Source organism: Rhinolophus hipposideros (assembly GCF_964194185.1).
Source record: "Rhinolophus hipposideros genome assembly, chromosome: 9".
Lineage (NCBI taxonomy): Eukaryota > Metazoa > Chordata > Mammalia > Chiroptera > Rhinolophidae > Rhinolophus > Rhinolophus hipposideros.
In genome coordinates this window covers 464,289-487,155 of record NC_138055.1, presented here as the reverse complement: position 1 = coordinate 487,155, position 22,867 = coordinate 464,289, and the positions used below count along the sequence as shown (strand labels likewise).

At 55.2% G+C, this 22,867-nt stretch overlaps 2 protein-coding genes and 1 long non-coding RNA gene across 7 annotated transcripts in view; 1 reads left to right on the top strand and 2 right to left on the bottom strand.

Moving 5' to 3' along the window:
- Positions 1-1,276: 1,276 nt before the first annotated feature.
- On the bottom strand, positions 1,277-3,790 carry LOC308501767. The gene is made up of 3 exons (XR_013993962.1): positions 3,151-3,790; positions 1,877-2,222; positions 1,277-1,649 (listed from the first exon to the last, which is right to left on the bottom strand). It is a non-coding gene; the product is annotated as an uncharacterized lncRNA (long non-coding RNA).
- A 167-nt stretch (positions 3,791-3,957) lies between these two features.
- Positions 3,958-21,170, top strand: SELENOO (selenoprotein O; the record flags this gene model as incomplete). Of its 3 annotated transcripts, XM_081058745.1 has the most annotated exons (10): positions 3,985-4,594; positions 12,891-13,032; positions 13,344-13,507; positions 14,275-14,455; positions 15,093-15,223; positions 15,612-15,892; positions 19,051-19,201; positions 20,172-20,357; positions 20,469-20,625; positions 20,710-21,167. In XM_081058745.1, the coding sequence occupies exons 1-10, from the start codon at positions 4,017-4,019 to the stop codon at positions 20,872-20,874; spliced, it is 2,136 nt and encodes a 711-aa protein (XP_080914871.1). In that variant the 5' UTR covers positions 3,985-4,016. The 3 variants fall into 3 exon arrangements, with proteins under 3 accessions (XP_080914872.1, XP_080914873.1, XP_080914871.1); XM_081058746.1 differs by lacking the exon at positions 13,344-13,507 and having other exon boundaries at positions 3,958-4,594; positions 12,887-13,090; positions 20,710-21,170; XM_081058747.1 differs by lacking the exon at positions 13,344-13,507 and having other exon boundaries at positions 3,964-4,594; positions 12,887-13,090; positions 20,469-20,874.
- TUBGCP6 (tubulin gamma complex component 6) overlaps positions 19,606-22,867 on the bottom strand; it is a 22,560-nt gene continuing 19,298 nt past the window's right edge. The window contains exons 19-25 of one of the 3 annotated variants that reach the window (XM_081058744.1): positions 22,639-22,816; positions 22,420-22,561; positions 22,136-22,330; positions 21,937-22,069; positions 21,641-21,854; positions 21,391-21,572; positions 19,606-21,302 (exon numbers count right to left, since the gene is read on the bottom strand). In XM_081058744.1, coding sequence (XP_080914870.1) covers positions 21,211-21,302; positions 21,391-21,572; positions 21,641-21,854; positions 21,937-22,069; positions 22,136-22,330; positions 22,420-22,561; positions 22,639-22,816 — 1,136 coding nt within the window. In that variant the 3' untranslated portion in view covers positions 19,606-21,210. Of the gene's footprint in view, positions 21,303-21,390; positions 21,573-21,640; positions 21,855-21,936; positions 22,331-22,419; positions 22,562-22,638; positions 22,817-22,867 lie in introns of all 3 variants that reach the window. The other 2 variants (XR_013993961.1, XM_081058743.1) reach the window with 2 other exon arrangements.

Below are 22,867 nucleotides of genomic sequence, written 5' to 3'. Positions count from 1 at the left end.
TCAGATTGGCCTAGAAAGACCACAGAGAGCACCAAGGGTGGCATAGCTATTCGCAGACAGGTATGGAGAAAGCTGAGGAGAGCTTGGCTGGTGGGGATATGGGGTGGCCTCTTCCCTCATGATGCCTGTCCCCAAGGAAGCATGGCTGCCCGCTCTGAGCTGGGTCTTGCGGCTCTCCTCTGCTCTCTGGGCCCTGGCCCAGCTGCCTGGTATAACTCTGAAAGCAGCTAATGGTGCCTGGCATGCCGATGGAGCTCATTAGCCCGAGGTGGGCTGGGGGCTCTCAAGGCTTCTGAGCCCACCCCTGACCAGGGTCTTCTATCCACAGGTCCCAGCGGTGCCATGGGAACCTTGAAGTCGGGCTGGACAGGGTGGGTGCAGGACGGGCAGCCCCGACTGGTCCCACAGGTCTGTACCCCACAGGCCTCACTTCCCATGAGGACCCATGAATGGGAGAGAGTAAGCACAAGGAAGCACCCACCTCTGGTCCTGTGAGGAGGGGCCCACCGGGCTTGGGACAGCCCCTGCACCACTCCCAGGTTTGGAGGAAGGCAGGGAAGGCAAGCCATGGGCGGTCGGTGAGGTCCACGTTGGACCCACGGAGGAGAGGTGGTGTTTCGGGCAGTGGGAAGAACTGAGGGTCTGGCTGTGGGCCAGGGCCCAGCAAACACGAGGAGTCCAAGAGGAAGGCCTGAGGCAGGTGTGTCCCAAGGTGATGGATGGTGGCTGCTCGTCTGCCAGCACCGTGGCTGTAAATGCTCTACTGGATTATCGCGGGACCCTGCAGGGCTCTGGTTCCCATCACCCAGAGAGACCTGCTGCGTCCCAGGCCCTGACCCCTCCTGACACACCTCTCATACAGGAAGGGACTGCTCTCTCATCCGCGGGCACAACCACAGAGCCCCTGGTGCCGTGTCCACTGCCCAGGGGAGCAGCCAGCAGAGTGAGGGGCGAGGATGTATTTTGTGTGTCACTTTGGTAAAAGCAAGAGGTTACCGCTCAGGGTTGGCAGGGAAGGGCCAGGCCTGGCACTCGCCTTGGAGAGCACAGCCTCAGACCTCACACCTGGGCACAGAGGTATTCACGGAGTGTTGTTCACGGTCAGGAGAGGCTGGCAGAAACCTAAACATCCATTCAGGCAATGAACAAACACAGGTGCCAGGATCCAATGTTAAGTGAGAAAAGGAGACCACAAAGTGGGGTGTAAAACAACATACACTGAACTGTGGGCGGCAGCCGTGGGCCTGGGGAATTACTGGGAGTGTTCACCCTATTTCTGAGAATTTGAATTTATTACAATGCAAATTTGTGTTACATTGACCAGCAGGAAAACAATAAGGTTTCGGTTTTTCTGCTCAATACAAAGTGCTTCAGGGACAGTAGCCCTGCTCTAGAACAGGAGGGGCAGGCCCGTGTGGACCGGTCCAGGCGCGGTGAGTGCGGGAGGTAGCTGGCGTGACGGCCGCTGCACGGCGATTCAGCAGAGATGGGGCAGGTGCAGTGAGGCGCACAGGCCTTGTCCTTGAGGCTGCAGCTTTGATCCCCTGCAGGGATGGGGGTGGGGGTGCCAGGGGGCGCCCCACCCCTGTAAGTGAGCACTGTCTGGGGCCTGAACCCCCAGCCCAGCCTTCACCAAACTGACGGTGGACCTGGGGGACAGACAACCCCACGCTGTGGACCCACTGTGACAGGTTCCACGAGGACAAGCAGCTGAGGCTTGGCCTGTACTCAGGGAACACAGGTGAGCACCTGGGGAGCTAGGGCTCTCCTGGCCACCTCCCTGCCCACCCTCCCCCCCACATCCTGCTTTGCTGATATGTCCAAGCTAGGAAGGGGGTAAGGTGGGTACCCGACACCTCGATTTCCTGGCCCATACCTGTCAGCCTCCACTCTCTGGGAAAGGCTGCTCCTCCCCAAGTGCCGTTCCTGGGAGTCCCAGATGTCGAGGCCCAGCGCAGCCTCCGTGGGGGCAAGGGGCTGTGGGGCATACCGCCCACACCCGTAGGGGACACGTCTGGCCTTGGGCTGCATGGATGACCAGGAGGGCTGTGGCTTCAGCACGCTGGACTGTGACCATGACGGCTGCAGGCCCTGCGAGGACGGTGCCCACACTTTCACCAGCTGTAGCCCAGATCGCTCAGGCACCAGTTGGTGGCACAGAGACTGCAGCCAGGCTGACTTCAGGCTGCCTAGAGCACACGGGCCCTCGGGTATGTGCTGGGCTGCGGAGAACCATGTGCAAGCCAGGTCACATCAGCGCCGTGAGCCCATTACATGTTCAAACCCAGCTGTCTGCGTCTCCTTATGGGTCAGGACAGGGGAAGGACCTAGCTCCTGCTCAGCCTGCCCGGACCCTGTGCCATCAAGGACAGGCACAAGGAAGCCCAGGAGGCCATGCAGCCCAACAGTGAGGCCAGAGGCAAGGTCACCAGGGCTGGGAGGCCCGGCTGACCTGCAGGAACCTTTGGCACCCACCAGGTATCCCCTCCGGCTATGAGCTCAGAGAGGGCAGCCAGCAGGACACAGAGCCTGGCACCCACCAGCCCTCCAGATTCAAAACGTGGGTAAGACAGTGGGGTGAGGGAGCAAAGAGATGGATCAGGAGGGCCAGGGACAGGTGACACCAGCCCCAAGCCGGGGCTCCTAGGCAGTTACGAAGGAGGCTGTGAACAGGGGCTCCGCCAGCAGGCCAGCTGGAAGCGAAGCTGTCAGGCTGCAGGGGTTCCAGGCTGCCAAAGGGACCTCACTACATTGTCCCCCTCATTTGGGTGACCCCCCCTTCCCACACAGAAGGTAGTGTCATTGTCCATCTCACAGATGAGGACCCTGAGCTGGAGAGGGGTGGAGGGGTTCCCTGAGGTCACACAGCTAGCAGGCGCGGAGCTCGTTCACAGGAAGTCGCCAAAGCCCACGCTGGGGCCCAAGAGGTGACTCCCTCAGGTTAAGTGTAGAATCCAGCCAGGAGGGACCTCACGTTTGCCTGGGGTCTCTGGCCCAGCGCCCAGTCTCTGGTTTTACTTTGGGGCCAGTGGCAGGGGAAGGACCCCAGGACGGACCATGTGCTCCAAGCACGCACCAGTGAGGTCAACTCATGGTGGCTCGTTTGGACCCAACCCGAGTCATCTGGCAACAGTGGCGCCAACTCCTCACCTGGAGGCGGGCCCTCCGAGGCCAGGCAAGGCAGCCACTCTGCGCCGGCCCCAGTCCCGGGCACCTGTGGGGAGGTCTCTGGGCAGGTGCTGGTCTCAGCACGGTAAGGAGAGGCACACAAGAAATAGGGGGGAGCGCCTTTCAGAGAGAAGTGCTGTGCCGGGAGACACAGGTGACACGGTACATGCGACAGGTGGGCACCGGCCCTCGCCCACAGAAGGAGCGGGAGGCCCTGGCTGGCTCTCCAGGGTGGCTTCGCCCGGGGGCTCTCCCCAGCTCAGAAACACCCCCACCGACCCTCCAGGGTCAGATCTAGACAAACGCTGTCCGCCTTCCCTCCTGACCTGAGGCACAACCACGGTCAGAGCCTCAGCACAGAGTGGGCCGTGGCTCACCGGCCTTGGCTTCACCCTGGAGCTGGGGGCAGCCCGGGTGGCCCACTGGGACGACACTCCACACAGCCACCCCACTCGGAGCGCTCAGCGTGCACTGCCAGGTGTCTCCCGGGTCGGACCTCCAGGACCTGCCGGCTGTTAGGCAGGCGGTCATTCTGGACAGCCCGAGCCCCCCCGCCCGCTCCAGCCCTCAGCCGCAGCCCCGCGGACCAGAGCTGGAGCTCACGGTGCTGCAGACCGGACCTGACGCAGGCGCCCAACTCTCCCCGCACCACCGCGGGGGCCAAACCGCAGAGGCGGACAGACGAGCGACACAGCCAATCGGAGCAAAGCTTTCGCGGGCTCGGCCCGCGCAGGCGCAGCGGCGGACACCGCCCCCTTACTCCCCGGCGATTGGGCAGCGAGGCACGTAGGGCGTAGGGCGGGGTGTCCGGTCGGGGCGGAGGGGTTTCCGTCGCAGCGGCCTCGCTTATGGCCTCTCTCAGGACCGGGCTCGGGACCTCGCTCGCGACTGCCCGTGCTCTGTCGTTTCTCGGTTGCCGCCCGCCGCCCGCCACCTGCTCCACCTCGGCGGCCGCCAGCGGCACCGCCATGGAGCCGGCGCCCCGCTGGCTGGCGGGGCTGCGCTTTGACAACCGCGCTCTGCGCGCGCTGCCGGTGGAGACCCCGCCGCCGGGCCCCGAGGGCGCGCCGTCCGAGCCGCGGCCTGTGCCCGGGGCCTGCTTCACCCGCGTGCGCCCCACGCCCCTGCAGCACCCGCGCCTCGTGGCGCTGTCGGAGCCCGCGCTGGCGCTGCTGGGCCTGGGCGCGCCGCCCGCCGACGACGCCTCCCGCGAAGCGCGCGAGGCCGAGGCCGCGCTCTTCTTCAGCGGCAACGCGCTGCTGCCCGGCGCGGAGCCCGCCGCGCACTGCTACTGCGGCCACCAGTTCGGCCAGTTCGCCGGGCAGCTGGGCGACGGCGCTGCCATGTACCTGGGCGAGGTGTGCACGGCGTCCGGCGAGCGCTGGGAGCTGCAGCTCAAGGGCACCGGCCCCACACCCTTCTCCAGGTGGGCGCCCTTCCGCAGGCGGGCGGGGCGGAGCTCCGGGCCGCGGTGTCTGACGCCGGGAGGCCCACCCCACTCTCCGGGTGTGTGTTGGGGGGGTGCGTGCGCTTGCCCACAGCTTTGCCCCCAGATGGGGGTGGGGGTAACTCCGGAAAGTTTGGTCTAGGGACGGAGGACAGGGTGGGTAGCAGCGTCCTGGCGGAGGGGACAGCTGGTGGGAAGGCCCGGAGGCCAGGAAAGGCCCCGGCCTCCTTCCCTGGGGGCCTGCTGCTCGCCTAGTGCCCCTGCCCCCTCTGGCCTCCGTAGCTCGGGGATCCTGCTGACTGTCGTGTCAGGCGGAGTCTGTGACGATCCCACGGCACTGGCAGCTGTCCGGTGCTCTGTTCTCACAAACCATAGAAGGACTTTGGACGTGTGACACACTCGTGTTTACCGCGTGTGCAGCCCAGCCACTACTGCTCAGGGGAGCCAGGGTGACTTGTCAGGCAGACTCACACACAGCACAAGGCTTCCTCAAATGCTACTTGGGCAGTCTGCTTCCCTCCACTGTTCTCAGCACGTGTGTGTCCACTCCCAGATGTCTGCTGAGCCTGGGTCCGGTGCCCTGGGTAGGGACAAGACCCCCTCTGATCTGCCCTCCCAGTGGACGCTCTCCCAGACACAGGCTCCCAGGCACTGCAGGCCAGCCCTGTTCTGACAAGCAGTGAGGTGGGCAGTGTCAGAAACCTGTGCAGGAGCCCGCGGTCATCCAGAGCCTGGGTCGACCCAGCAGGATGCTCTTCCCACAGCTGCCTTCCCCTCAGGCACAGACAGAGCCGACAGTCTGCTCTTTTCCATCAAGAAGTTCATATATTTAGTTCATATCGTTGAATGCTTATTGAATGGCTAAAAAAGTACCAACGTTGGCATTTTACACTTAACAAAATCCTTAGGGTGTGTCTGTAGTGCAGCCACTCCTCTGCTCTCACCTCCCCTCCTTCCAGGGACAGGACATGGCACCCCACCCCAACTCCAGCAGCTTTTTCTCAGCTCCTCAGGATAGCTGGTTCTTTCTCATCGCCCAGTCTGCACACTTCTGTCTATAAAGTTTCCTTGTTCCTCCTGGCACCCCCACCACCCACCTCAAACACCCTGCCCAGAGCAGTCTGCACCAGTGGTCAGAGAAGTTTCTGCCCCTTGGCATGATATGTAAATGCTTTTCCCCCTGGGGCCTGCTCATTCTGTGCACATCTTTAAACTTGATGTGTACATTTTGATAATTTATTTTTGCTAGTTAGAAAGACAAACATTTTTGTGAGAGGAAATCAGCTACTGGAAGTCACTTTCTATTTTGAACACTTGAGTTTTAAGTCAGTGTTTCCAGACCTGAGGTCTGTTAGAATATTTTTTTTTCCTTTAAAAGAAAGGAATCCTTTGGCCCTACTTAGCCACAGATGCTGGGGTCCCCAACCCCAGTAACACTTGGGCTGAAGTCCAGAGTGGCTGTGAGTGGCTTAAGGCCAGCTGCTGCTGGAATCCCCGGGTGTGGGTTTTGAGGGGTGGGCTGGTAGCTTTTTCTGCCTCCTGCCTGTAGCAGGTGCAGAGCTCATCCTCAGCCAGGTCCATCCCAACAGCTTGGCTGAAGACAGACATGGGCATGCAGGACAAGGGACTTGTCACGTGTCCCATCAGTCATGTGGGGCCGGGCACCCTCTGAGGCCCTTCACCCTTGCTCTGTGATCATAGTTCAGTTCTGGCTTCTGTTTGGGGAACCTCACTCTGGGTAAGAAGACAGGCTTGTTTTCAGGTCATTTTTATCAGATTCGAGATGAGTGGGCTGTGGTGGCTCCTGCCAGTCAACATGGGATCTAGTTGGGCTGAGACGTGACTCCCAGGCCAGGGAGGGGTGGAGTGACATTTGAGGATGGATTTTCCTGGCATAGTTCCTTGCACAGACCAGAAGGAGGTGAGTGGAATACAGCTGTGGACTAAGAGTCACACTGGCCAGGAGCAAGCAGTCACCCTGCAGAGAGTCCTGGGATGGCTTCCAGGCCCATTTCCAGAGGTGTTGCTCATACCTGGGATAGCTCCCAGGTAAGGGCAAGCCGGAGGCCTGCTCTGCGGGTTGCAGAGCGCTGGTCTGTGCATGATCTCTGCTTACCTCTGGCTTCTCTGACCCCACTCAGCAGGCCCAGACCCCAGCACCCCCAACCTCATGCTGGGCCCAGGTCTGGCTCCTTCCAGCAGAGGATATGGGCAGCAGGTACACCCCAGGTGCCCTCACTCAGCAGTAGTGCTCTGCCAGGTGAGACAGAAGTTGTGCTGCTTGTCTTCCCACATATCTCTGTTCTTAGAGAACTTTCTACATCATTGCAGATGCCTTCCTGCCGAGGACAGTGCTGGCATACTGTCCTGCGCCAGGCCTCACTCCCACGTGCAAAGATCCAAACTCACTTTGTTGGTGTGTGTTGCTAGATGGGGGCCCTCGGAGGTCAGAGTGTCCAGCCCCCTGATCTTCCATGGAGGGACATAGCTCATGACATGGCCCTGCAGGCCAGCCCTTCTCGTGTGCTGCTACCACTTTCCTTTTTTAGTTAAAAAAAGAATTTCCAACCTGGCATGTAAGAAGCTTGGAAGTCACCGGTCCATTCTAACAGGTAAAAAACTGAACAAACTGAAAAATGAGCACCTCTTCTTAGCTCTGTAAGAGAAGAAAGGTCACAAAGCAAACCTCTGTTCCCCAGATTGGAGGGACCGACGGGTAGACACAGAAAACCACAACTTCCCAGAGCAGGAATCTCCACTGTAAGTGACAAACTGCTGGAGGCTCAGTGTGGACAACTCAGAAACTCCAGGGGCCCCACTTCTGTGAGTTTTATCTCCTGGAGCTCTATTAGGTTTGTACGGTAAATAGTGGAGAAAACTCTGCTTGTACTTCTCAAAGGGAGAGAGGAAAAGGAAACCTTTGAAACACACCAGAGCACTGTGCTGTGCAGGCCTGACCTGCTGGGGCTTCATCAGCGCCTGACTCACCCTGCTGAGCCAGCTATGGCCATCCTGTCCCACCTAAAGGGGAATAGGGGACCGTGAAACATCCATGAAAGTCCACAGTCCAGAGCACAGGTTCAGTAAAAGATATAATTGTAGGACTGTGAACACTAACCCCTGACCTATGCTCATCACCACAACACTAATGTTCCTTTCATGCAGGATGTCAGGCCTGGTTAGCAACAGAAAATGACAAGGGACACCAAAAGGCGAGAACACAGTGGGAAGAGACAGGACAGCAGCAGAACCAGACTTATATGGCAGTGATACTGGAATTAGCAGACTGGGAATTCAAAGCAACTGACTAACGTGGTAGGGCCCTATGGACAAAGTAGACAGCATGCAAAACGGGTGGGAAGTGGATGCAGAGAGGTGAAGACTCAAAACAGAACCAGGAGAAATGCTAGAGATTTGTAGCAAAAACAAACACAAATGGAGAATGCTTCTGATGAGCATGTTAATGGACTGAACATGGAAGAGGAAGGAATCTCTGTGCTAGAGGATATCTCAATAGACACCTCCAAAGATGGAAAGCAAGGAGAAAAAAGACTGAAAACAGAACAGACTGTCCAAGTACTGTGGGGATCTACACATCAGTAACGTGTGACGGGAATGCCAGGACAGAAAGAATATCGGAAACAGTTATGACTGAGAGTTTTCGTAAATGAATGTCATACCAAATAGATCCGGGAAGCTCAGAGAACACCAGGCAGGATTAATGCCCCTGAAAACTATACCTTGGCTTATCATTCTCAAACTACAGAAAAGGAAAGATAAAAATAACAACAGCAAGAGGCAGAAGTCTGACCTGCAGAGCACCAGGAACGAGTCACAGCTGCGTCCTCAGACACCATGTGAGTGAGGAGAGCGGGGTGAAATAGACTCAGCAGCCTGTACTCTAACCTGTAAAATGAAGTGATGGGGTGGCCGGTTAGCTCAGTTGGTTAGAGCATGGTGCTGATAACACAAAGGTTGATGGGTCATTCGCCGCATGGGCCACTGTGAGCTGCGCCCTCCTTAAAAAAAAAAAAAAAAGTGAATGGGAAATAGACTTTCTCAGACACACAAAGACTGAGGGAATTTGTTGCCAGTAGACCTCCCTTGCAAGAAATATTCAGAGAAGTTCTTAGAAGGGAAATTATGTGGGTCAGAAACTCGGATCCACTTAAAGAACATCAGAGAAAAAAGTGAAGGAAAAATAAAAACGTGTTTTTGTTTTTCATCTAACAGATAATAGTTTGTTCCAAATACTACGCTGTATTTGAATGAATATATATATATGTTTACATATGCTTATGTGTAAGTGAAATTGATGACAGTAATAATATAGGGGTGGGAGGGAGATATTAGGATTATAAGGTACTCACACTACCCATGAGGTGGTATAGTGTTATTCGAAAGTAGACTTGGATTAGTTCTAAAATCTAGGGCAACCACTTAAAACAAGTAAAAAAGAAAAAGTATAACTAATATGCTAGCAGAGAACTAATGAAAGGGGAGAAAATAGAATCACAAAATGCTCAATTAACACTACAAAAGGCAGAAAAGGAGTGGAAGACAAAAATAAAAAACAATAAGGAACAAATAGAAAATAGTCACAAATATGGTAAAATCTAATGCAACTAAATCAACATCACTTTGAACATCAGTAATCTAAATGCACTAATTAAAAAAAAGAGACTGTTAAAGTGGATCAAAAAATACGACCTAACTGTGTGTTGTCTACAAGAAACCTACATTAAATATGAAGACATGGATTGAAAAGTAAAGGGATGGAGACAGACATGCCACACAAACAGTAATCAGAACAAGGGAAGTCGTCAGGGATAAAGAGGGCATCACGTAAAGATGAAGGGGTTGGTGCTCCAGGAAGAAATAACAACCCTTAATTTGTAGGTGCCTCACAACAGAGCAACGAAATACATGAGGCAAAAGCTGACAGAACTGTGAGAAGCAGATGAAGCCACTGCCACAGCTGGAGGCTTCAACAACCTTATCAGAAATGGTCAGATCCAGTGGACGGAGAACCAGAATGGACTTGGTTGAACTCAACAGCACCGTCAATCAACTGGATAGAATGGACATGTGTAGACGGCTTCATCCAGCCACAGCGGAACCCACATTCTTCACAAGGTCACGTGGTACATTCACCCAGACAGACCACATTCTGGGCCATAAACACTCCTAAGGCATTTAAAAGAATAGAAACCACGCAGTGCGTGTTCTCAGAACACAATGGAACCAAGCTAGAAGTCCACAAGAGAAAGATGGCTGAAAAACCCCAGACACTTGGAGATTAAAATACAAACTTCTAAGTAACATGTGGGTCAAAGAAGAAATATCAAGAGAAACTTTAAAATATCTTGAACTAAATGAAAGTGAAAACACATCTTAAAATGTGTGGGGTGCAAGGAAAGCAGTGATTAGAGAGGAATTTACAGCGTGAATACAAATGTTAGTAAATAAATACCAAAAACCGATCATCTAAGCTTCTAGAGTAGGAAACTAAGAAAAAAAAGAGCAAAGCAAATCCAAAGTAAGCAGAAGTAAATAAGAGAAATTAGAGCAGAAGTCAATGAAATAGGAAATAGAGAAAATCAATTAAACCAAAAGCTGATTCTTTGAAAAGATCAGTAAAATCAGTAATACTCTAGCCAGACTAAGAAAGAAATTACTAATACCAGAAATGAAAGAAGGGACGTCACTATAAACCTTATGGACATTAAAAGGATAATAAAGGAATATTATGAACAACTCTGTGCTTACATATTTGATAACAGATAAAATGGTCCAGTTCCTTGAAAGATGTAATCTGCCAAAGCACATAAGAAGAAATAGATATTCTGAGTAGGCCTGTTTCTATTAAAGATATTGAATCAACAGTTAATAACCTTCCAAAACAGAGCAGCAGGCCCAGATGGGCTCCCTGCTGAATTCTCCCATTTAAGGAAGATACTATTTTATTAATTCTCTACAACCTCTTTCAGAGGACAGAAGCAGAGGGAATACTTCCTAACTCATCCTCTGAGGCCATCAGTCCCCAAAACCAAAATCAGACAAATACAATACCAAAGGAAAAAAACATAGACTGGTATCTCTCACGAGCATAGATGCAAAAATGCTCAACAGAATATTAGCAAAGCAAATCCAACAATGTATGAGAAGAATTATACACCATGACCAAATGGGATTTATTCCAGGTAAGCAAGCCTGATTCAACATTAGAAAATCAATCAGTGCAATCCATCAGATCAACAGGCGATGGAAGAAACATCACAGATCATGTCAATAGATGCAGAAAAAGCATCTGATGAAACCCAGCACCCGCTCATGATAAAAACTCTACACTAGGAATGGAGGGGACTTCCTCAAATTGATAAAGAACACCTCCAGCTAACATCTACTTAAGGATGAGAACCTCAGTGCTTTCCCACTAAGATCAGAAACAAGGCAGGGTGTCCCGTCACCACTGCTTTTCAACATCACACTAGAAGGCCTAGCAGAAGCAATAAGACACAAAAGGAAATCAAAAGTGTAGAGATTGAGGGGCAGTTGGGTGGCTCAGTTGGTTAGAGCATGAGCTCTGGGGAACTGGGCTACCAATTTGATTCCCACATGGGCCAGTGATCTGCGCCCTCCGCAATCAGAATGAAATCTATGAGCTGCCGTTCAGCTCCCGGGTGGCCAGATGGCTCAGTTGGAACGCGGGCTCTCAGCCATAAGGTTGCTGGTTCGACTCCTAGACTCCCACAAGGGATGGTGGGCTCTGCCCCCCGCGACTAAGATTGAACATGTCACCTTGAGCTGAGCTGCCGCTGAGCTCCAGGATGGCTGTTGGTTGGAGCGTGTCCTCTCAACCACAAGGTTGCTGGTTCAACTCCCACAAAGGATGGTGGGCTGCGCCCCCTGCAACTAACAACGGCAACTGGACCTGGAGCTTAGCTGCGTCCTCCACAACTAAGACTGAAATGACAACAACTTACTTCACTTGGAAAAGTCCTGGAAGTACACACTGTTCCCCAATAAAGTCTGTTCCTCTTCCCCAATAAAAAATAATAATAAAAAAGTACAGAGATTGAGATGGACCATCCATGTAGAAAATCTCAAAGAACTGACAAAAAATGAGCTAATAAGCTATTATAGCAAGGTTGCAGGATACAAAGTTACCATAAAAGTCAGTTACTATATTCTAGCAATGAACAATTGAAATTTGAAATAAAAACAATAATACAGAAATAAAAGCTTGCACACAGGTGTTTACAGCAGCTTTATTCGTAATTGCCAAAACTTGGAAACAGCCAAGACACCCTTCAGTAGGTGATGGACAAAATGGTCCAGCCAGACAGTACAGTGTTATTCAGCACTAAAAAGAAATGAGCTAACAGCCACGAAATGCATGTTACTATGCATGTTAAATGCATGTCACTAAGTGAAAGAAGACAGTCTGAACAGGCCACACACTGTGTGATTCCAACATTCTGGAAAAGGCAGAACTATGGGGATGGCCAAGGGGTCAGGGGTTACAGGGGAGGGATGAGTAGGGGGAGCACAGAGCACTTAAAGGGGTGGAGTACTCTGCATGACACTAAATTGGTGGCTACACGTCATGCATTTTCCAAACCCGTAGAATGTCCACCAGTGTACACTATCGACTCTGGGTGACAATGTACGTGCAGGTTCATCAGCTGTAACAAATATCCCATCTGGTAGGGGTGCCGATACTGGGGGAGGCTGTGCATGTGCGGGGGGCAGGGGGATATGGGAACTCTGCGCCTTCCGATCAGTTTTGCTGTGAACCTGAAACTGCTCTGAAAAATAGTCCATTAAAAAATAATAATAATAGAAGCTTAGTGTGAAAACAAACAGTTGAAGTCATCTGAGCCTGTCAGGGTCCTTCCCCGCACTACAAACAATGCTATTGTGTGTGTGTTACTGTAAGTGCTTTTGTAAAATAAACTCATAACAACATAACTGCAGTGTGTGTGATACGAGGAGCGGGCTGGGTCCCGTCAGGAGGCCTGGCGTGGCCTTCGCCGTCCTGGGCATTCGTTTAGCCGTAGGCCAGGCCCTTAGACTGTGGCTCCAGACCCAGGACAACACGGGCTTGTCATTGTCTCATGGACAGTGAATTTTTGAGTGATGTCAGAGCTGCTTGTGAATCGTTTTTAAGCACCTTTGGCAGGCGTTCAGTTCCTTCCCTGAGCTGCCTGAGCCACGGTGCTGTGTGACAGCTGCCGGAGCGGCAGTGACCTCTGTGTTTGATTCCAGACAGGCTGACGGTCGCAAGGTGCTGCGGTCCAGCATCCGGGAGTTCCTGTGCAGCGAGGCCATGTTCCACCTTGGGGTCCCCACCACACGGGCCGGGGCCTGCATCACGTCGCAGTCCACAGTCGTGCGCGACATATTCTATGATGGTAATCCCAAGCGTGAACCCTGCGCGGTCGTGTTGCGTATAGCTCCCACCTTCCTCAGGTAATGCACCCACAGGCCTGTGCGCGCTCGGTTAGCAGTTTGAGGCCACGTGCTTACGCACCTGGAATGCCCCTTGATGACGCTTTCAGGACCCTGGCCCGTCCCTGGGGCAGCAGAAGCAGAGTGTCCAGGAAGGAGACGCTTTGCACCACGGGAGGGACTTAGGGGCCAGAGGCACTGGGCGTGTTCTGGGTTGGGAGTGCCGTCCTGTGTGTGCACAGCTGGGCTGAGCCCTTGCACGCTGCCTATCCAGGCCCTGGTCACCGTGAGAAGAGATGGCGTGGTGGCCAGAGGACAGCTGGCCCGGGCAGTCGGGCTTTCCAAATGTGGGGTTCTTGGAAGGGGCACGTACAGAGCTGTTTCCTTGGAGTTTATGACAACGAACTTCATCAAGCAAATGGCTCTGAGTCATGATGAGTAAGCGCTGTTCCACGCCTGCCATGCCGTCTTCTTGACCCGTTCATTAAACAGTCCTTTCTGCCCTCATCATCCATGGCACCCTCCTCTCTGGTATCGAACCCAGAGTTGTCAGGAGGGGGCTATGGCAACCTCGTGGCTATCCCGTCCTGTGGGGCCAAGCTGACCCTGTACATGTCAGGACACCCAAGACACCTCAGCTGTCAGCAGACCAGTCCTCTGGGGGATGGGAGGAGCCAGGGCAGACCCAGGGGCTCTCGCCACAGCAGCAGCACCAGCGTTCTGGCCAGCCCTTCTCAGCTGTGGGCCGTTCTGGAACAGGTGGGCTGGCGGGTAGCCTACTCCCACTAACTACTGGCTGTAACCCCAGTCATGACAAGCAAAAATGCCTCCAGACATTGCTTCGCATCCCCTAGGGGACAGGGGACTGAATGGAGAGCCACTGCTGACCACTCACAGGCAGTGTCCACAGTAGACAGTTGACCCTGCTTGTCACTGCGCTGCAGGACGCCCCTAGGTGTGGGAGCATGAGCACACAGCCCACTCGTGCTTGTGGAGGCAGGGGCCAGGCAGCCATGGTCCCTGGGCTGCGTGGAAAGGGACCCAAAGTGAAGTATGTCCGTACTCGCGTCATTGAAAGACTAGCCCTCTCTAGTTTTGTTTGCTCGCAGTGTTCTTTCCTCTGGAGGCTCCAGGCTCTGGCGGCCACACTTCTCCTTGTGGGGCGGGGTCACCGCTAACCGCTCAAAAACTTGGTCCCCCTCCAGGTTCGGGTCCTTTGAGATTTTTAAGTCCACAGACGAGCACACGGGGCGCGCAGGCCCCAGCGTGGGGAGGAATGACATTCGCATACAGATGCTGGACTATGTGATCGGCACTTTTTACCCTGAAATCCAGGCCGCTCACGTGGGCGACAGTGTGCAGAGGAACGCTGCCTTCTTCCGCGAGGTAGGCGGGCCGCGGCCTCCTGCAGGCGCGTAGGTGCTCAGTCTGTCTGGCTGGGGGTTGGGGGCGCTGGGTCAGCACCCTTGCCACCGGAAGTGGGCCCCTGTCACCCCCGAGTCCCCTGAGCTGGGCTCCCTTCCTGTCTGCTGAGGCGAGCGCCTGCACCAAGGGATGCTATCCAGTGGCACTCAGCTCCCACCTGCAGTGGGTAATCTGGGCGGGTCGCTCTGCCTCTCGCGACTCCATCTCTCCGTCAGCAGATGAGAGGAAGGTGCTGCCCGGTTCCTGGAGCGCCCTCAGCTTCACGATGCGTGGCACATGTGGGGCCAGTGTCTGGGTGCTGGGTGGGTAGGCCATATGAGCCCCTTGCTGCAGCCCAGAGGGTGAGGCCAGGCCCCGGGCCTGGACCTAGGGCAGGTTTTGCCTGACGTTGTGGTCTCTTCCTCCTTTGCACGTGGTCGTCCGCTGGGCCTCAGCCATGGGAATGTCAAGGTTTTATGGTTTTTCTGGTGCTCCTTCCTAAGCGCTCCCCTAAACGGTTGGGTGCTGGCCCAGATGCAGCGTGCTGGGATGGAACCGTCAGAAGGCACAGCTCGCTTAGGGGAGGGACAGGGGAGCAACCAGGTCCGTCCTGCCACAGGTGACCCGTCGTACGGCCCGGATGGTGGCTGAGTGGCAGTGTGTCGGCTTCTGCCATGGCGTGCTCAACACAGACAACATGAGCGTGATGGGGCTCACCATCGACTACGGGCCCTTTGGCTTCCTGGACAGGTGAGCGGCCGAGAAGGCCCACTCATGGCTGGGCAGGAGAGGACTGTGCCCACGTGTGCAGCTGATTTCCTTAACGCCTGTTAAGGTTGCTGTTCCCAGCAGCAAAGTCCCCTGGAGTGTTGGGTTTCAAGCAGAGAAGTGTTTTTAAAGGGTGGCTGTGCTCCCAGGGAGAGGTGAACCGAAGGGGCAGGGACAGGGGCAGGAAGAGAGTGCACTTGGCCAGGGGTGGTGTGCGGGTGCCACTTCCCTGCCCTTGAGGTGGGGCCGTCGGGGCTGCTGGCCAGTTGTGTGGGCAGGACAGGGTCCTTGACCTTGGCACTTTGGGTGCCCCCAAGGGCCTGCACTGTCCCCTCTGGGCAGCACCACAGTTCCCTCACCCGTGTGGCAGGTACGACCCCGACCACGTGTGCAATGCCTCTGACAATGCTGGACGCTACGCATACAACAAACAGCCTGAGGTGTGCAAATGGAACCTGCAGAAGCTGGCCGAGGCCCTGGAGCCTGAGCTGCCCCTGGCACTGGCCGAGGCCATCCTGGCTGAGGAGTACGACGCTGAGTTCCGCAGGCACTACCTGCACAAGATGCGCAGGAAGCTGGGCCTCGTGCGGGCTGCCTGCGAGGAGGACGCGGCCCTGGTGGCCCGGCTGCTGGAGACCATGCAGCAGACCGGTGAGTGCTGGCAGCCACGCCACGTGGGGCTGTCCCCACTGTTCCCTTTGAGCCACTTCTCAGCACACCGACTAGTGGCACTAGGTGCAGTCACACTGTTGTGCAGCCATCCCCACCATCATCTCCAGAAGTTTCCATCTTCTCCAATTGAAACTCCGTCCCCATTAAACACTAGCTCCCCATGTGCCCTCCAGACCTACATTTCTCCTCTGTCTCTGTAAATGTGACAACTGTAGGTCCCTCACAGAAGTGAAGTCAGTGTTTGCCCTGATTTCACTCCACATCATGTCCTAAGGTCCATCCATGTTAAGGCGGAATAATGTCCCTTCCACGCGTGGGCCATGCGTTGTTCATCCGTCACCATCAACGGACACTGGTTGTGTTCACCCGCTAGCTGCTGTGAACACAGATGAACAAATGTCAGTCCCTGTCCTTGGCTCTCCGTTACACCTGAGGTGTGTTTCATTCACCGAGTTGCTCTGGCAACGTGGGACAGCTGCTGCGCGGCACCCTGGTGGGTCCTGATCTCAGGGGAAGAGCTCGGTCCCTCACCTCTGAGGACGGCCTCTCCTGTGGGCCTTTTCATACGTGTCCTTTGTCAGGTTGAGGAAGTTTCCTTCTATTTCTAGTTTGAATTTTCACCATTTTGCCTCTGTTGAGATGATCACGTGGTTTTACTCCTTCAGTCATAATTGTCTTAGTTACTTTGACTAAGTGCTACAATAAAGGGCCACCAATCGGGCCGTAAACAATAGACATTTGTTCCTCTCAGTTCTGGAGGCTGCAAGTCCTAGGTCACGGTGCCAGCAGATTCTGTCCGGTGAGGCCTCTTCCTCGTTCACAGGGGGCCGTCTTCTTGCTGTGTCCCTTCCTACAAGGGCACGTGAGGCCCCACCCGCAGCACCTGACTGCCTCCCAAAGGCCCCACCTCCTCCAACATCACTGGGGGATGGGGCTTCCATGTGTCAATGTGGAGGGACCCCAACATTCAGTCCGTGGAATGTCCCCTGCATGCCTAGCGTGAATACTCCTTTGTCGTGGTGTCCTACCCTTTTAATAGACTGACTGCTTTGCTAACAGTCTGCTATTGAGGGTTTTTGCATCCCTGTTCCTCAGGGGTGTTGGTCTGTAGTTTTCTTATACTTCCTTTGGCTTTGTGTCAAGCCAGTGCCAGTCTCATAGAGCAAATTAGAAAGTGTTCCCTCCTTTTTGTTAGAGTTTGAGACAGGTTGATGTTAATTCTTCCTTAAACGTTTGCTAGAATTCCCCAGTGAAGCCATCAGGGCCAGAGCTGACTCAGTCAACTTACTGACTCAATCTCCTTACTGGTGATAAGACTACACAGGTTTCTACTTCTTCCTGAGGCAATTTTGGAAATTTGTGTTTCTAGGAATTTGTCTATGTCATCTAAGTAAACCAATTTATTGGTATACAATTGTTTGTCGTATTCTCTTGTAGTCTTGTTTCTGTATGGGCAATAGTTATGTTCTCACTTTGATTTCTGATTTTAGTTATTTGTGTCTAGTGTAGCTAAGTTTGTCGATTTTGGTGATCTTTTCAAAGAACCAACTCAGTTTCATTCATTTTTCTCTTATTGTTTTTCTGTTCACTATTCCATTTACCTCTGCTCTAATCTTTATTTCCTTTCTTTCTGCTAACTCTGGTCTTATTTTGTTGTCTAGTTCATTAGGTATAAGATGAAGTTATTGATTTGAGATCTTTTCTTAACTGATGTAATTGACATATAACATCATGTTCACTTCAGATGTACAACATGACTCAATATTCGCATATATCGCAAAACAGTTACCACACATTTGCAAACTATTTTTTCTTGTGATGAGACTTGCTCTTTTAACGTCGCATTTACACCTGTGCCACCCTCCCCACCCACCCCCACCTCTGAACACTGCTTCTTCAGTGTGTTGTCTCTGAGCGTTTCCTAATTTCCCTTGTGATTTCTTTTTTGGATCCATTGGTTGTGTTAGTTTTCACTTTATGTGTGAATTTTCATTTTTATTCTGTGATTTTAGTTTCATTCCATTGATTGGAGAAAATACCAGTCTTTTAAAACGTATGGAAACTTGTTCATGGCCTAACATGGTCTGTCGTGGAGCATGTGCTGCTCTAGTTGGACAGAATGTTTCATCTAGTTGGTTCACGGCACCGTTCAAGTTCTCTAGACCTTTCGGCTACATGTTCCATTTATTATTGGAAGTGGGGTGTTGACGTCTCATTATAGGATTTTTCTCTTTCTCCCCCTTCAATTCTACTGTTTGCTTTATATATTTTGGAACCCATTTGGTGCATGTAAGTCCTTAATAGTTATATCTTGATGAATTGACTCGTCAATAGACAATGCTTTCGTAAATTTTTTACTTAAAGCATACTTTGATAGTAGAGCCACCCAGCTCTCTTTAGGTTACTATTTGCTTGGGACACTTTTTTCATCTTTTCTACTTAGTTTAGTCTAAAGTGAGTATCCTAGAGACAGGATGTAGTTGGATCTGTCTGCTATTCATCTGTCCCGCCAATCTCTGCTTCTTGATTGGAGAAGAATCCATTTATTTTTTAAGTAATTACTGGTAAGGAAAGGCTTCTGCCATTTTGCTACTTGTTTTCTGTGCCTTATACCATTTTTGTCCCTCATTTTCTCCACTACTGCTTTCATGTTTGACTTTTTGGTAGCATGCTGTATTGACTCCCTTCTCATTTCCTTTTGTGTGTATTTTTTGGATGTTTTCTTTGGGGTTATGTGACTCTTTTAACAAGTCAGGCTGAGGATCGCATAGTATCTGTCATGTGTTGAGCCCTGTGTTGCACGTTTCTGTCAGTGGCTTCTCCTAGACACTACAGCTCCTGACGCAGGCACTGGTGATTGCAGTGACAGCGCTGAGGGCCAAAGGCCAGCCTCAGGGCCTTCACTACTGTACCCATTTTACAGATAAAAAACCGGGGCTGCAGGCCTTGAGAGATTGAAGGGACTTGCCAGGTTGAGTGGTGGCTGAACGGGGTAGGGCAGAGGGCTCAGGAGTCCTGGACCTGATGCCGAGTCAGGCTCCCCCATGTGCATGGACGTGGGGGTCAGTCTGTGAGTGGGCACTGCAGGCAGGAAGCGCAAGGTGCTGGGAGCAGCGCCCTGAGCAGCTCTGTTTCAGGTGCTGACTTCACCAACACCTTCTACCTGCTGAGCTCCTTCCCAGTGGAGCCGGGCTCCCTGGGCCTGGCCGACTTCCTGACGGCGCTGACCACACAGTGTGCCTCCCTAGAGGAGCTGAGGCTTGCCTTCCGGCCCCAGATGGATCCCCGGTGGGTAGTTGGGTCTTGCTTCCATGGAGTTTGCTTCCGGAAAGGAACATTCAGAACAGAGCATATGGGGGGGATGTGCCCTCGGGGAATGTTGGACAGTTAGCAGGGCACCTGGGGGCCCACACAGCCGCTCCACTCCCAAGACTGGTGGCTGGTCCTGTCCCTTCTCCGTGGCAGAGACCCACTGGTCAGAGGACAGCGATATGGCCACTGGTATAGGGAGGCCAGACGGCACAGGCAGGGAGCCCGCGGGCTGCTCTGGGGCAGCGTCCCAGACCAGCTCTCGGGCCTGCCCAGGAAAAGCCTGTGGGCCCTCAGGCTCCCACCAGGTTGTGCTTTCTGCACCATCGCCCAGTGGGAAAAGCACGCATGTCCCGAGGGTGCAGCCCACATTCAAGATAAGACCTGGGAGGTATGTTTTAATAAACAAGCCAACAGACTGGGTCCGAGAGGAATTTAGTGCAGCAGCGTGGGGAGCGGGCTGAGGCTCTCAGGACCTACCGAATGAAGCCAGTGTGAGGGGGCAGGGGTGTCAGTGGCTGCCCCTGACCCCCAGGTCCTTTTGGAAGTGGGGAAAGATCCAGCCCTGTGGTTATCGTGGGAGGTGACAGCAGTGACCTCCTCCCAAAGGAAGTTGGTGCTGGGTTGGGATGTAGACGAGTGCCAAGCAGCAGAGACGGAGCCCCACTGCTGGTCTTTCCTTTGGGGTCCGGGTAGTCCCCCACCCCCTCCCCCTCCCCTGGGGTCTGCCAGAGCAGCAGTAGCCTCTGCTTCTCGGGTACAGCTGTGTCCCGTCAAGTGAGGGGCTGCTGGTAGGCGCCTGTGTGCAACGAGGCAGCTGAGGCCATTGCCGCCGCCTCCTCCCTGCCGGGCCGTCGTCACTGCAGTGTCCACAGTCCCAGGCCACGGTCCACATCAGTGGTGGGACGCTGCAGCCTCACGGGCGCACTGACGCTGCCCCTCTGCGCAGGCAGCTTTCAATGATGCTGATGCTGGCCCAGTCGAACCCGCAGCTCTTGGCACTCATTGGCACCCAGGCCAACGTCACGAAGGAGCTGGAGCGCATGGAGCAGCAGTCACGGCTGGAGCAGCTGAGCCCGGCCGAGCTGCTGAGCAGAAACAGGGGCCAGTGGGCCGACTGGCTGCAGGGGTACAGGTGAGGCCAGCCTACCACCCGAGAGGGGGCTGCGGACCCCCATCCAGGGAACCCGTGGAGGCGGGGTGGGGGCTGCAGCTACTGGAGAGTGGGGCTTGGATGTGATTCCAGAGCCCGGCTGGAGAAGGACAGGGAGGGTGCCGGTGACGCTGCCGCCTGGCAGGCTGAGCGCGTGCGTGTCATGCACGCCAGCAACCCTAAGTACATCCTGCGGAACTACATCGCGCAGGACGCCATCGCGGCTGCAGAGAATGGAGACTTCTCAGAGGCAAGGACACTCTCCATCCTGTCCCTCAGCCCCGCCTACAGCAGGGGGCGGCCCCCCCAACCTGTCGTGCTCCTTCCTCTCCAGGTGCGCCGGGTGTTAAAGTTGCTGGAGGCCCCATACTGCATGGAGGGCGAGGCCACCGAGACCCTGGAGGCCACCGAGCCCGAGGGGACCAGTGGGGCAGCGGGCAGGCGGCGCTCCTACAGCAGCAAGCCCCCACTCTGGGCGGCGGAACTCTGTGTCACATGATCCTCGTAGTTGCCTTGGAGGCCTCCAGCCGGAGGCTCCCAAGGCCCCACGTCCAGCCGAGTCCAGGAGGCGGTGCCCAGCCAGGGCGCAACCCTGCAGCCCGACTCTCCATGACGGCAGAAACATCCAGTCAGGACCTGACCTGTCTCTGCCTGACGCTCACTCGGCAGCCCAGCGCCACGCTCAGCAGAAGGGGCCAGGCGGCAGCCACCGTGCCTGCCCAGGGGGGTGGCATTGCGTGGCTCCCGTTCCTGGGGTGAAGGCCCTGAATAAAATGAGCAGCAGCGTCCGTCCTGGCCCGAGTCTGTGTGGTCACTGGCCCGGCTTGGCGCCAGCTCAGGCGTCCTGGTAGTAGCTGTTGAAGTTGATACGCAGTAGGAAGTCCTCCAGGTGGGGCTGGTAGCCGCGGTTCACCAGCTTTGTCACCACTGGGGGGTGGGCAGAGGACAGGAGACCGGGTGAGCCAGCGGCTTGAAGGGCGTCCTGTGGGCCACCCAGCCCGTGGGGACAGCTCACCTTTGAAGAGGAAATGGGAGTAATACTTGAAGGTGCTGTAGGACTGCTGCATGAGGGCGAAGTTGGGGTGCTCGGCCGGGCCCCAGGGCTGGGAGATGAGCTGGCTGCGAAACTTGAGGATGAGGCTGAAGACACTGTGAATGATGTTCATGACCGGCGCCGCCTTCTCTGTCAGCAGGCCCCTGGGGAGCAAGGGCACTGGTGGGGGTGCCTGGCCACCCCCCAGCTCCCCACTGTGCCCAAACCTCACCTGAACACAGCCTTGTGCAGGTACTCGGCGTGGGCCCGTCGCAGCCCCTCCAGGTCGCCCACTGACGCCAGCCTGGCCCGGAACTCACACCAGCTGACGTGCAGGATCTGGTTGGCGATGTAGCCCTGGGTGACCTTCACGAAGTGCTGCATCTCATGCTTGAACAGCTGCAGCTGGCGGAGCTGCACGGAGCCGGCCGCGGGGCTCAGCAGGGCTGTGGGGTGAGGGGGAGGTGAGGCGGGGGAAGCCACTGCACGGGGGCAGGGCAGCTGCCAGAGCCAGGCCGCGGGCCTCACCTGTGCGCTTCAGGTGGAAGCAGATGTCCTTGAGCGTCCACATCATGAGCTTCAGCTGCAGCAGGAACGAGAAGATGCCGCCGTACCTGCTCAGGCAGCTCTCCGTGATGACGATGTTGAGAGGCCAGCCCACCTGTGGGGAAAGGCTCAGGCCGTGTGCCGACCAGCACCCACCAGCCCAGCCTCGGGCCCTGCTGACCTTGTACCTGAGCTCCAGGCAGCTCAGTACATCGGGGGCGTTGGGCGCAAAGGCCTCAGGCAGGAACTTGAGGGCGAAGGACAGGTTGGCTGCGTGCGGGGAGTCGCCGTGCAGGCTGTACTGCAGCGCCTTGCTCAGCACCGTGTTCAGCGCCAGGGGGCTCAGCAGCTCCCCGGGTGTCTGGCCGGCCCCGAGCTGAGGTGGAGAGGGCATGGGGTCCCAAGGCATCCAGCCACCCCACCCCGCGCAGCCCCGCGTAGCGCCCCCTCCACACCTGGGCTCACCTTCTCGAAGAGCAGGTCGCTGAGGGACTGGGCAAACTCGCCATCCTCCATGAGCAGGAAGTGGCGCAAAGCCTGGAAGTGGGACTCCAGGTGCAGCTCCACGAAGAAGTAGTCCACAGCGGCCTTGTTCACCAAAGAAACGCTGGTGGGAGGAGCCTAGAGTCAGGGGCCAGCCAGGCGGCGTGGCCGGGCGGGCCTGGCGGGGAGGCAGACACTCACTGGGCGGCCAGCGGGGCGGTAACCGAGTGCTTCATGAGAACGGGCAGCGGTAGCAGCTCACTCAGCTGCACGGCAGTGTCATCTGTGTCCGGGTGGTGGTGGGGGTCCTCGGGGAGGCTAGTGGGGGTCCTCAGGTAGGGCAGCCCATGGTGTAGGAGGCGAGCGACCGGAGGCTCTGCTGCGGGGACAGTGCAGCCCGTGGTCAGTCACACAGCGGGGACACGCCGGC